Here is an 11,777-nt window from a genome sequence, read left to right as displayed (position 1 = left end):
GGAAAGGAACATGATGGTTATGTTATTGATTTTTGGAAATAGGAATGTTGGTGGTGTTGGAGATGGGAATATTGATGAGGGACCGTTAATGTTGAGAATGTTGATAGTCGGAACATTGGTGATTACAGGAATAATGGTAATGTTGATGAGGGAGTGTTGGTGATGTTGGGATTGTGGGTGATGATCTTGTTGGAGATGGGAATATTGATGAAAGGAATAGCCATGTTGATGAAATTCTGATGGGAAATGGGCGTATTGGGGATGCTGGCCTTACACTGCAGTGGAGCAATTCGGGATTCAGTGTTTGAGAACAGAATTCAGCACGACTCAGGAAGCAAAAGAACTGACTCCAAAACTGAAATGGAATCAGTGGATGGTCGTTCAGCCTCTAAATTATTGCATGAGCCTTTCACTTCTGGGTGTCTCCCACTCCGATAGGGACAAAACATTAACCACACTGGATATTGTGTCACAGAATGAAACAGATTTATTTGTTCCAATCATTTATTTTTCTTTAACAAAGTTTCATGACGATTAAACAAGTATTTTTTATGAAAATTTGCAAAGTCTCTAGGTCTGAAAATGTATTGAATAAAATATTTAACAGCCCAAAGGCACAGATGCATTCTGGAAATTAGTCAATAACTAATTAATGATTGAAGGGTAAATTCTTAACAAACGAGCCAAGCTGTTCCGGTATTAATCTGGCCATCCTGTGCTCTGCTGGGTACAACTTTCTGTTTCGTAGTTTAAATCACTTCTTTGTTGTCTCAGTTGCTTTCTTTGAATCCTGCACTCCTATTTGAGCTTTGGACTCATAGGTCACTGGGATGGTGATCTCAGAGGACTGCAAGGCTAGCTTCTTCATTGGCGTTTCCACTGTCAGTAGGCCACTGGGTGACAGTGTCGAAGTAACTATAGCTGGGTCCGTATCTGGTGGCAGACTGTGAGGAAGGGAAAAGGAGATGAGATCGCGCAAGCAAGACAACGTCTGCAATACCCAAACTTCAATCATCAAGAGAAACTCGAGTTGAAGCCAAGAACTGAGTACAATGAATGACATGGAGTGTTGCTGCTCTCTTAGTGTCGCTGGGTCAAAATCCTGGAATACCCAGATACCTAGTCCATGTGGAGTGCAGCAGTTCAAGACAACTGCTCACCATCACCTTCTCAAAGGTAAACGGCAGCACTGTTTGGATAGTTGTAATGTCCTATTGGTTGTGGACATCCCCAGAGTAGACCTGGTGGCTAAAATGAGGGGATCAAACAGTTTTGAAAGGAGCTCATTAGACAGTCGGAAACGGGATACTTTTTTTTGGTGGGGGGGCATCACTGGCAGGGCAACCATTTGTTTTGCCCATTCCTTTGACAGGAGTGGCTTGCCAGGCCAATTTCAGAGGGACGTTGATAGATAACTACTTTGCTGTCAGTCTGGAGTCACATGTAGGTCAGAACAGGTAAAGATGCCAGATTTCCCTCCCTAAAGGAAATTAGTGAAGCAGAGTACATAAATAATCCATCAGATACAACAGGACAGAGTCCTAATGTTCTTCTGAGAGAATGAAAGAATCCCTACAGTGTGAAAGCCGGCCATTCATTCCACTGGGACCGAACAGCATCCCACCCCAGACCCAAACCCCCACCATACCCCTGTAACCCTGCATTTCCCATGGCTAACCCATCCAGTCTGCACCTCCCTGCACACTACGGGCAATTTAGCACGGCCAATCCACCCGACCTGCACATCTTTGTACTGTGGGTGGAAACCAGAGCACCCGGTGGAAACCCACGCAGACATGAGGCAAACACGCAAACTTCACACAAACAGTTGCCTGAGGGTGGAACACAAACCTGGGTCCCTGGCACTGTGAGGCAGCAGTGCTAACTACTGAGCCACGAGCCGATAAAATGCAATGGCATCATGTGTTTCATTTCGACTGACTGATTTGTGAGCAGCCTACGGAGAGAATTCCGGGCTAAGCCATTCCACCTCAGTAACCAGTAAGAGGACCTTGAGAAGCCAATGGCTCCAGAATGGTGTTCTCCCATCACCAACTACTCAGCATGGTCCTTGCGCTGGGTATGTTTGTGGGCTTACGTCCTCATAGTTCAACATAAGCACAGGTCATGTATACACCTGATTTTGTGATTGTACTGAAATGGAAGAGAAATGCAAGCTTCCAAGGAAGAACATGCTGTAGTTCATGAACTTCCCACCTGGAAGTCAATGTTAGCTGGAACACCATTTGACCTGAAACCAATTGTGCCTCCCTGTAGGAACTGAAATCAATCCCAACCAAAAAAAAAAACAGGAATTGCTGGATAAACTCAGTAGGTCTGGCAGCATCTGTGGAACAATTTTCAGAATTCGTGTCCAGTGACTCTTCTTCAGAACGGAATTGAAATGAATTGTTAAGTTGATACTTTTAAAGCAAGTATGTGGTGGCTATTACTAATTTTAACATTATTACAAACCTATAGGTTTTTAGAATGTTACCTTTCATTGAAGCACCATGCTTTTTAGACATTTTTACCTGCAATACAGTTTATGCTTTAGGTTTGCTGCGATTCCAAAATTTTTTAATGTAAAAGTTGCTAACGATGACACCAACTTAGCGCAATTTAACTTGGCGATGGTTCAAGATTTGGACAGCATGTTAACTGCACATCACTGTAAATCCCACTGGATATAAACTGTTCACCTGAACACAGGGCAGCAACTAGACTGTCTGATTTCCAGCAGGGTCGATCAGGTGAAATCCCAGTTGGATTTCTGACATTCCTCCACTTGACCCTCTTGATTCTTTGGTTAGGTTTGTGCTCCTATTCTATGAGCCCTTCCGATCCTGAGTTTAGGACCCGGTCTTAAGTCTTAAAACATGGCACACAGCATAGTGTGGATGCAGCTTTGGAGATTATGGCTTCTGGATAAAAGCACAGAGAATACATTCCTAGTAGGGAACATTACTCCACAAAAGTGGTCAAACTTAGGTTTACTCCCATTTCCAAATAACAACATGAGTGACAGCAACATCAGGAAGATCCGGGGTCAGTCGCTCTCTGCTCAAATCTCCAGTCCGCAGCCCATGAAGTCAGACCTGGGATAAATTCCAGGGAATTGGATAGCTACTTAATAAGGACATGGTCGCTGGGCTGTATGGAGAGAGAGAGGAACCAATTGGAAAGCGCTGCATAGGCATAATGGCTGGATGATCTTCTGTGCTTTTCGGAACCTTGGTTCTAAAATGCAACTCAAAATTAAAGAGCAAGAGCTTTCTGTTAAACTGCAAAACAAAGTCAAAAAGAATTTACTCACAGATACTTCCGAGTAAAGCACCTTGAAATGAAACCATGCTCATCCTGTCGCTCCTCGTGCTTTCCTGCAGGAGAAAGTAATTGAAGATTTCTATAGAGGCTGTTAAGGATCATTGTAAATCATGACCATCTTTTCACCAGGTAGGATAAATCATCACAATTCACAGTTAAATAGATCTTTTCTGTTGAGTACTGTATGTAAAACATAACTGAACAACTTGTCCTATAGCCATCCACTGAAAATCATGCTCCTCTCACAGTGCGATGCAACCTTCCAATTTAAAAATTATCCATCAGGTCTTGAAATGACAATAAAGTATTTCAACTTCTTAGAAATGTGTGTCCTCATCTGTTTTTTAGATGTCAGATACCTTTGCAATAGCTAGGTTGCCTTTGTATTCAGGGACTTGTTGCAGATGTGTTTTGGGTGTGGTGTTTGTCCCACCAGGATATGAGCAGCGTGGACACTCAGTACAACTAATTTCCAGTTCTTTTCGTTTGCACAGTTGACCAAAATGTCAGCCCAGTTACTGAAGTTCCACACCAGAAATGCACATTTCCAATATCAGCTTGCTGGTGCTCTGCTATAACAAATAGGGAGGCTGTTGATACAGTGTCTGCATTTGGAATTGAGGTACACTCTGCTCTTGTATCTGTTAGGATGAGATACTCCCTGTACAGTTTAGGGTGGGGAAATTTCCTTCCCAACTGTGACCAGGGTACAGATATTCTATTCCCCATTAACTCACTGTCTCTAAAAAGGCTAATCTCATAAATACTTTTTCACATAATTGCCAAAATGAATGCTGTATTTGCTTTAAACTGATTCAAATGTCTGACAGTGTACACACTCCACAGCTCTAATATAACTATTAAGATCCCCCCACCCATTAAAATTTGCCGCCTTTAAACAAGCTTCTAAAAAAGAAAACCGTTTGCATACCAACTTTCACACTGTCCCAAATTACTTTACAGTCAACAAATTATTTTGGAAGTGTTGTGACTGTTGTAGGGAACACAACATTGAACTTGCACTCAGGGAGTTCCTTCAGACAGCAATACGGTAATGACTTTGTCAGCTCTTTGGCTCATGCTTTTTGAAGGATAAATACCAGCCAGGTCCCTCTGCTCTTCTTTCAAGTAGAGTCATGGGATCTTTTAATGTCCATCTGAGAGTCGGTGCTGGGGTGGAGATCAATCCAACGTCTCATCGGAGAGACAACGGTGGCAGCAGGGCTGTTCTGCCTCTGCACCTTGTTTGCTGGTGGGGGATATTTAAATGAGCATCAGGGTACCGTGTGTGAAGCTCACCCGGCTGTGTTTGTTTGCAGACTCCTAGGGAGCAGAGGGGTTTCCCTCACCTGAAGCTGCCGATCGAAATGCCCAGCATCGGGAAGGGAAGGGGCATGTTGAAAGACACATCCCTTGCCCTTGTTGTCAAATTCCTGCCTGCAAAGCCCACACCACTCCATCTCCACATCGCTCCCCATCCACTACTCCGCCATCACTCACCTTGAAACTGGTCCTCCCTTACTCTGAGGCTATGGGTGGGTGGAATACCAACTGTATTACTCCCTGCTGAGTCTGATTGATTGGCAGCATTCAGTGGGCAGGACCTCTGCCCATGGGATCCTTGATCCTAACTAGAGGCTCCAATGACCTACTGTGTTCTTGTCAACCCAGCTAGTTCCACTCCCCACCTACCACTACAACCAATGCTTTTCCTGCAGGATAGTTATCCTTTATCCTTTATTCTTTGGGAAGTTTGAACTGGCTGTCCCTCCACCTCACTCTGGGGCAATGCATTCCAGATCAAAAGAACATCCGAAATAGCAGCAAGAACAGAAGCTTGTCGAGCCTGCTCCGCCATTTAGTATAATTATAGCTGATCTTTGGCTTCAACTCCAGTTCCTCACCTGTTCCCCAGAGATATGAGAGCTTTAAATATATAAACTGATGGAGTATCTACAAGCCTCCGGGTTAGGGAATTCCATACCTCCACAATCCTGAGGGAAGGAATTTCTCAACAGCTCAGGGTTAACTATTGGCCTGTGAGTGCAGCCCTGCGTTTTACTCCCCAGCTCTGGGAAAACAACCTCTGAGTATCAATCCTGACTTTTCAAATCAGGTACATTTTGACGTTCTCACTTCCCATTCTTTTAAACTGCATTAGAACTGAGAGACAATTTACTCAGACTCTCATCACAGGAGAATGGTCTCTCTGAGTCACACAGAGATGTTACAGTGTGGATTAGGCTTCACATCTGCATCGGCTCTCTGTGCATTTTAATGCTGTGTCATTCTTCCACAATGCCCAGCAAACTGCTCCAATTCAAATCCCCATCCTATAAACGCCTCAACTGAACCTGCCTCCATCACACTTCCAGCATGTCCATTCCAGGCCCTAACTACACTCTGTGCTTCTTTTACAAAACACTTCAAAACTGACCCCTCTGGTCTTCTATTCATTTAGCAAATGGGTGCCAGCTTTTCCTTACTCGCTCTGTCCAGAGCCCTCATGATTTTGAAGACTTCTATCAACATAGGGAGCAATCTACTGAACTGCGGTTTGCCTCAACTGCAAGTACTATCCATTCTTAGATTTAACAAACAAAATTGCACACGGTACAGTCTCACCCAGGCTCTGTGCAATTGTAGCAAGCTTTCTTTGTTCCTGTAGTCGAAACCCTTAACAATGAAGACCACATGCTTACTTTCTGTTTTCCTTATATCTGTGCACCCCAGGCTCTGTGGATATCAACATTTGCAATTTTAAAGAAATATTCAGCTTTTCCATTCTTATGACCAAAGTCAATAACCTGACAAAAAAAAGGACAGAAGAATTGTTGACGCTGGAAATCAGAAACAAAAATGGAAATCACTGGAAAAACTCAGCAAGTCTGGCAGTATCTGTTCTCTGGAAGGGTCGCTGGACCCAAAACATTACCTCTGATTTCTCTCCACAGATTCTGCACAGATCTGCCGTGTTTCTCCAGCAATTTGTGTTGGTTTTTGAATAAGCTGACACTTGCCCACATTATATCCCATCATGTTGCCCATTCACTTCCGCTTTCTGTCTCCCAATGCAGTCTCACTGCTGCCTCCAGTTTACATTTCTAACCAGCTTTGTATTGTCAGCAAGTGTAGATACATTAATCTCAATCTCTTCATCTAGTCACAAATATAGATTGTAAATTGATAAGGCTCAGCAATGAACAATACTCTACTAGTCCCAGCTTGCCATCTCGAAAAGGTCTTATCCATCTCTCTGTTTCCTGTTAGGCTGAAAAATCTGACCACAACCCCAGTCAGAGACAGAAACCCTATTTCCAACCCCGATCAAATTTTAAAAATGCCCACTTCTGCCCTGGAGATTTCTGTTCTAGAGCCTTTTGGTATGAGCCAGTCTAAGCAAGCCTCAAATCCCGAAGTGCAAAGGGTTTTTGTTGAAACTACATCACCTTCTGCAGCACTTAATGCGTTGGTCTTCATTTTAAATGGTCAGCAGGCACTTTGAAATCTACTGTGAAAGGTAAGTACATACTTGAAGGGGCAGCAGGAGGGACCAGTCCCAGTGAGTGGGGGGCATGAGCCAGGTGGGTAATGGGGAAAAGTCACAGATTAGTTAGGGTCAGGTAGGTAGGGTTCCAGGGGAGGAAGAAGTGGGTAAAATGCCAGATGTGCAAGCTGAAAAAGAAGCCAGATAGATTGAGTCCCGGAGTGCCTCACAGGAGGATGAGTACTTAGGAGAGATTGCCATTTCAGTTCAGGTTGGAGCTGGGGCTGGGAAAATGACTGGGATGTTATGTTGGGTCAGACTGGGAGATATCAGTTGAGGGGTAGGAAGGTATTAAGTCGAAACATTGAGGGTGTTATCGGATTAGGTGGAGTGTTTGATCACGTGGAGGAGGGGTTGTGTTAAGAAGAGGCATTTTGGTTCTGGTGTCTCTGCAAGTGTTATGGCAGTGGGTATGGATGGTATCTGGTCAGATTGGAAGGAGTGTGGTGTTGTTGGGTCATATGCGGGTGTTGGGGTTGTGTTAGGGAGCTGTGTTGGATCAGATGGGGTGGAGTTGGTGACGGGGGTGAATGTTGGGTTGGGGTGGGCATAGTCAGGAAGTTCAGATTAATATTTACCCAGGTATTAAAACAAGTTTTAATCCTCTAAACTTTCCTGGATAACCTGTGGGCCTATGGAGTTTGAACCCTCTGAATTCTCGACTTCAAGGGACTTTTTCAGAATTATCTTGATGCAGGGAATTTGCCAATAATAATACCAAGTTCCAGTGCAATTCCCTTGGAGCCAGCTGCCTTGAGAATTTTGCATGGCCTTGATATGCAACTTCCATTTCGACTTCAGCAAGGGCGATCTGACCATTAGAATACCTATTGCTCCCAACTCCATAAACCCCTCACCTACATAATAGCACCTTACGCGTGGTACCTTATTGAAGCTCACATCCCAGTACACTACATCTACCGGTTCCCCACCGCTGGTTAGATGGGCAAAATATCCAATTAGTTGTCAAACATGCCGTCCCTTTCATAAAACTATGTTTACTTTGTCTATGAACTATGATTTGCCATGCACATTGTTCACACTCCCTTAATAACATATTCCAGCATTTTCAAAAGCCAGGTGAACTGGCCCGCAGATTTTCCCATTCTGAAGGAGAACTAGAGACGAGCAATAAATACTGGTCCAACTGGTGAAACCTACATCCCCAAAAATCCATTTACATGATTTGTTCCTCCCAGAACATGTCACCAGCCTCACTCCAGAAGCAATTTTGAGAGATGCCCTTCCATATGAGGCACAGCAGATAAGGAGATCTTCACCCTCTTGCTGCCTGCTAAAGGCGTATTAGAAGGATATTGCAGGTTAACACCTGCTTCCTTGGCATCGTGATTGAACCTCCCTCGGGCATCAAACTACTCCTCCATCCCTCAATTCATTCTCACAAATCTTCCTTCCCCAAGCCCACTCCTGTAAGACGTTACATTCATCCGAAAGAGGTGCGAGCAGAATTGGGCACAGAAGAACACAACAAGTAGAGAGGAGTAGCTCATTCGGCCCATCGTGCCTGTTTTGCCATTAAATACAACCCTGGCTTCAAATCCACTTTCCCAGCCACACTCAATACCCCTCGATTCCCCGAGAGAAGCCTCCAATCTATGCAACTCTCCGAGTACTGAGATCCCAACACCCACAAGGGGCTGAGCGAAGTAATTTCCCCTGGGCTCTGGGCCGTTGGCCAGGAACACCCTCGTTTTGCAATCCTGGGCCCTCTGACTTTCCCGACAGCAGACTGGCTAAACAATATATAATTTAAGAAAAATTAAAAACTGGGCTTTACACTAACTCCAGTCCAACAGGAAAGTGAAGGTTGGGTGGGGTGGTGATGGAATTCAGGGACTCAAAACTCTTGGCCCAGGGACTAACCCAATGAGGGGCTCTGAAAAGTATTTGGGGAAAGTTGGAAATAGCAAGACTACAAATGAAGAGATCTGGAGGGAGCTTACCAGTGATCTCCACGTACCCATCCTTGGTCTTGACTGTGATTTCTTCCGGGGCAAAGTGGTTGACATCCAGGCTGACTTTCCACTTATCTGAGGTCACTTTGATCTCGGACACTCCTGTACTTTGCTGCCGGCTCAAGCCGCTGTCCTGGCCGCTGGCAGGAGCCGCTGCCCCGCTCGGGGCCGCCAGGGACGGTCGGAAATAGCCCGGCCACATGCCGTGCCAGTCGGTGGCCGACCAGTCGTGGGGCAAGGCTGGCATCCCGAAGAACTGGTCAAAGATCCGGCCGGGGTAGTGCCAGTCCCGGAACGGATCCCAGCTGGGGCTCCGCATGAAACTGAAGGGGATGCGGCGCTCGGACATCGCGGCAGCGGGGGAGAGAGAGAGAGAGAGGCAGAGCCGGGCTAACGCTGGGCCAGAAGTGTGGCACGGCGCTGCTTTTATATCCCGGGCTATATTTAAATCAGATTCCAGCCGAGTCCGATTACAGGGTCTGCCCTCATTGGTGCGGAATTCAAGCTCTCCAGGATTCCCGAATGGTCTCTCCGATTGTCTGGATCAGAGTTTGGAAAATGAGCTTGTTGACACTAGACACAACACTCCCTCTTGCACCCATGTACACACCCCGGGACAAAGCGCCAGGAGCTCAGTTGCTTTACTTGCAGAGGGCCAGCACAGTAAGGATGGGCCCAACAACCTCGTTCTGTGCTCTGAAAATCTCTGATTGGGAAGTTGGTGTTTGGGTTTCGACTTCCCTCCCTGGGCTAGAGTAAAATCCGGTCCCCAAACGGACTGTGTGTACGATTCTGGCCACTCTGCACCCAATCTGGGCTTCTCCAGGTTTTTAAAGAAAATAAATGAAAAGAAAACTTACTTCCTGCAGGCAGAAAATACACCGTGCACAAACATCTCATATTGCACTGCACCTGTAACTCATAGAAAATCCCTATAGTGCGAAAGCAGGCCATTCTGTCCATCAAGTCCAAACCGGCCCTCCAAGGAACATCCTCTAGAACCTCCCTACTCCCCTATCCCTGTAACCCTGGCTGACCCACCTAGCCTGCACATCCCTGGGCACTACAGCATGGCCAATCCACCTAACCTGCACATCCCTGGGCACAACAACATGGCCAATCCACATAACCTGCACATCCCTGGGCACTACAGCACGGCCAATCCACCTAACCTGCAAATCTTTGGACTGTAAAAGCACAAGGAGAATGTGCAAATGCCATGCAGACAGTCAACCACGACTGGAATTGATCCTCACTCTGTATCACTGTGAGGTAGCAGTGCTAGCCACTGAGCTACCCATATAGACCATAAGACATAGGAGTGGAAGTAAGGCCATTTGGCCCATCGAGTCCACTCCGCCATTTAAATCATGGCTGATGGGCATTTCGAATGTACTTCCCTGCACTCTCCCCGTAGCCCTTAATTCCCTGTGAGATCAAGAACTTATCAATCTCTGTCTTGAAGGCATTTAACTTCCTGGCCTCCACTGCACTCCGTGGCAATGAATTCCACAAGCCCACCACTCTCTGGCTGAAGAAATGTCATCTCATTCCCGTTTTAAATTTACCCCCTCTAGTTCTAAGGCAGTGCCCAAGTGTCCTAGTCTCCCCGCCTAATGGAAACAACTTCCCAGCGTCCACCCCTTCTAAACCATACATTATCTTGTAAGTTTCTATTAGATCTCCCCTCAACCTTCTAAACGCTAATGAGTACAATCCCAGGATCCTTAGCCGCTCTTCATACGTTAAACCTACCATTCCAGGGATCATCCGTGTGAATCTCCGCTGGACACGCTCCAGGGCTAGTATGTCATTCCTGAGGTGTGGGGCCCAAAATTGGACACAGTATTCTAAGTGGGGCCTAACTAGAGCTTTATAAAGCCTCAGAAGCACATCGCTGCTTTTATGTTCCAACCCTCTTGAGATAAATGACAACATTACATTCACTTTCTCAATTACGGACTCTACCTGCAAGTTAACCTTTAGAGAATCCTGGACCAGCACTCCCAGGTCCCTTTGTACTTCGGCTTTATGAATTTTCTCACCATTTAGAAAATAGTCCATGCCTGTATTCTTTTTTCCAAAGTGCAAAACCTCGCATTTGCGTATAGCTCACACACGGACACGTAACTCGCACTAAACGTGTAAGACACAGCACGTATAACTGCAAGCGCATTTTGCATTGCGCATGCACCTCGTACTGTGCATAATGTAACACTGCCAACCATTTTATGCAGTATATCCGTCTGCACTGCTCATACATCTTGCTCTGTGCACACATGGAATGTCATGTTCACGACTAGTGAAGTGCAGTGCCTATTCCCGATGCAAAAATCATTTCCTTCTTGTTATGTGCTCTGCCATGGACCATGGGCCTGGTAGTTAGGCATGAGCTGCTTTCGCTGTGTCACTGCTACTGGAGCAATAGTCTCTACTCTGCAGCACCGTCTGTGCGTTCGCAGTCACTCCCACAATGTCATGCCGGCACAGCATTCAATTTTAGACTAGTTGCAAGATCTAGGAGAATACAGCAACAGTTATAATCAGTCTGTAACTTTCACTGCAAGTCAGCATGCCTGGTGACTGGTCAACACCTGGCCTCCATACAGGTGCAGTGTGACGTTAAACCTGCAGCCCAAAGGTAATCTAGTCTAAAGTGCAGATTGCCAAGAAGCGGACAGTCTGTTAATGATTGTTGCTGTGCTTCATGGATCTTACAACAAGTCGAAAAGATACTGTCAAAAATTGTTTTGGTCTGGTTCCTTGCTCACTACCTGGAATGAATTTCAGACACTTTTAGTTTTGCAATTGATGTAATGCAACTGTCTTTCTTCTGGTAGACTGCAATGCTCCACCTAGTGAAGAATTTGGCAAAATATGCAGTCTTTGACCAAAACACTGCTCACAAAGTCTCTGAGGAACATAAT

General features: G+C 45.5%; 1 protein-coding gene across 1 annotated transcript; it reads right to left on the bottom strand.

The window, feature by feature from the left end:
- Positions 1 to 464: 464 nt before the first annotated feature.
- Positions 465 to 9,424, bottom strand: hspb1 (heat shock protein, alpha-crystallin-related, 1). The gene is made up of 3 exons (XM_048557230.2): positions 8,839 to 9,424; positions 3,317 to 3,380; positions 465 to 944 (listed from the first exon to the last, which is right to left on the bottom strand). Exons 1-3 carry the CDS (start codon positions 9,197 to 9,199, stop codon positions 755 to 757), a joined length of 615 nt encoding a protein of 204 aa, XP_048413187.1. The 5' UTR covers positions 9,200 to 9,424; the 3' UTR covers positions 465 to 754.
- Positions 9,425 to 11,777: the final 2,353 nt, after the last annotated feature.

Source organism: Stegostoma tigrinum, chromosome 27 (assembly GCF_030684315.1).
Source record: "Stegostoma tigrinum isolate sSteTig4 chromosome 27, sSteTig4.hap1, whole genome shotgun sequence".
NCBI lineage: Eukaryota > Metazoa > Chordata > Chondrichthyes > Orectolobiformes > Stegostomatidae > Stegostoma > Stegostoma tigrinum.
This window is presented reverse-complemented; position numbering and strand designations above follow the sequence as displayed.

Excerpts from the sequence above, each read along its gene's own strand:
- hspb1 (XM_048557230.2), bottom strand. The coding sequence starts at position 9,199 with ATGTCCGAGCGCCGCATCCCCTTCAGTTTCATGCGGAGCCCCAGCTGG. Across the intron at positions 3,381-8,838 it reads TGGGTACGTGGAGATCACTG|GAAAGCACGAGGAGCGACAG; the intron begins GTAAGCTCCCTC and ends TTTCTCCTGCAG. Across the intron at positions 945-3,316 it reads TGCTTTACTCGGAAGTATCT|TCTGCCACCAGATACGGACC; the intron begins GTGAGTAAATTC and ends CCTTCCTCACAG.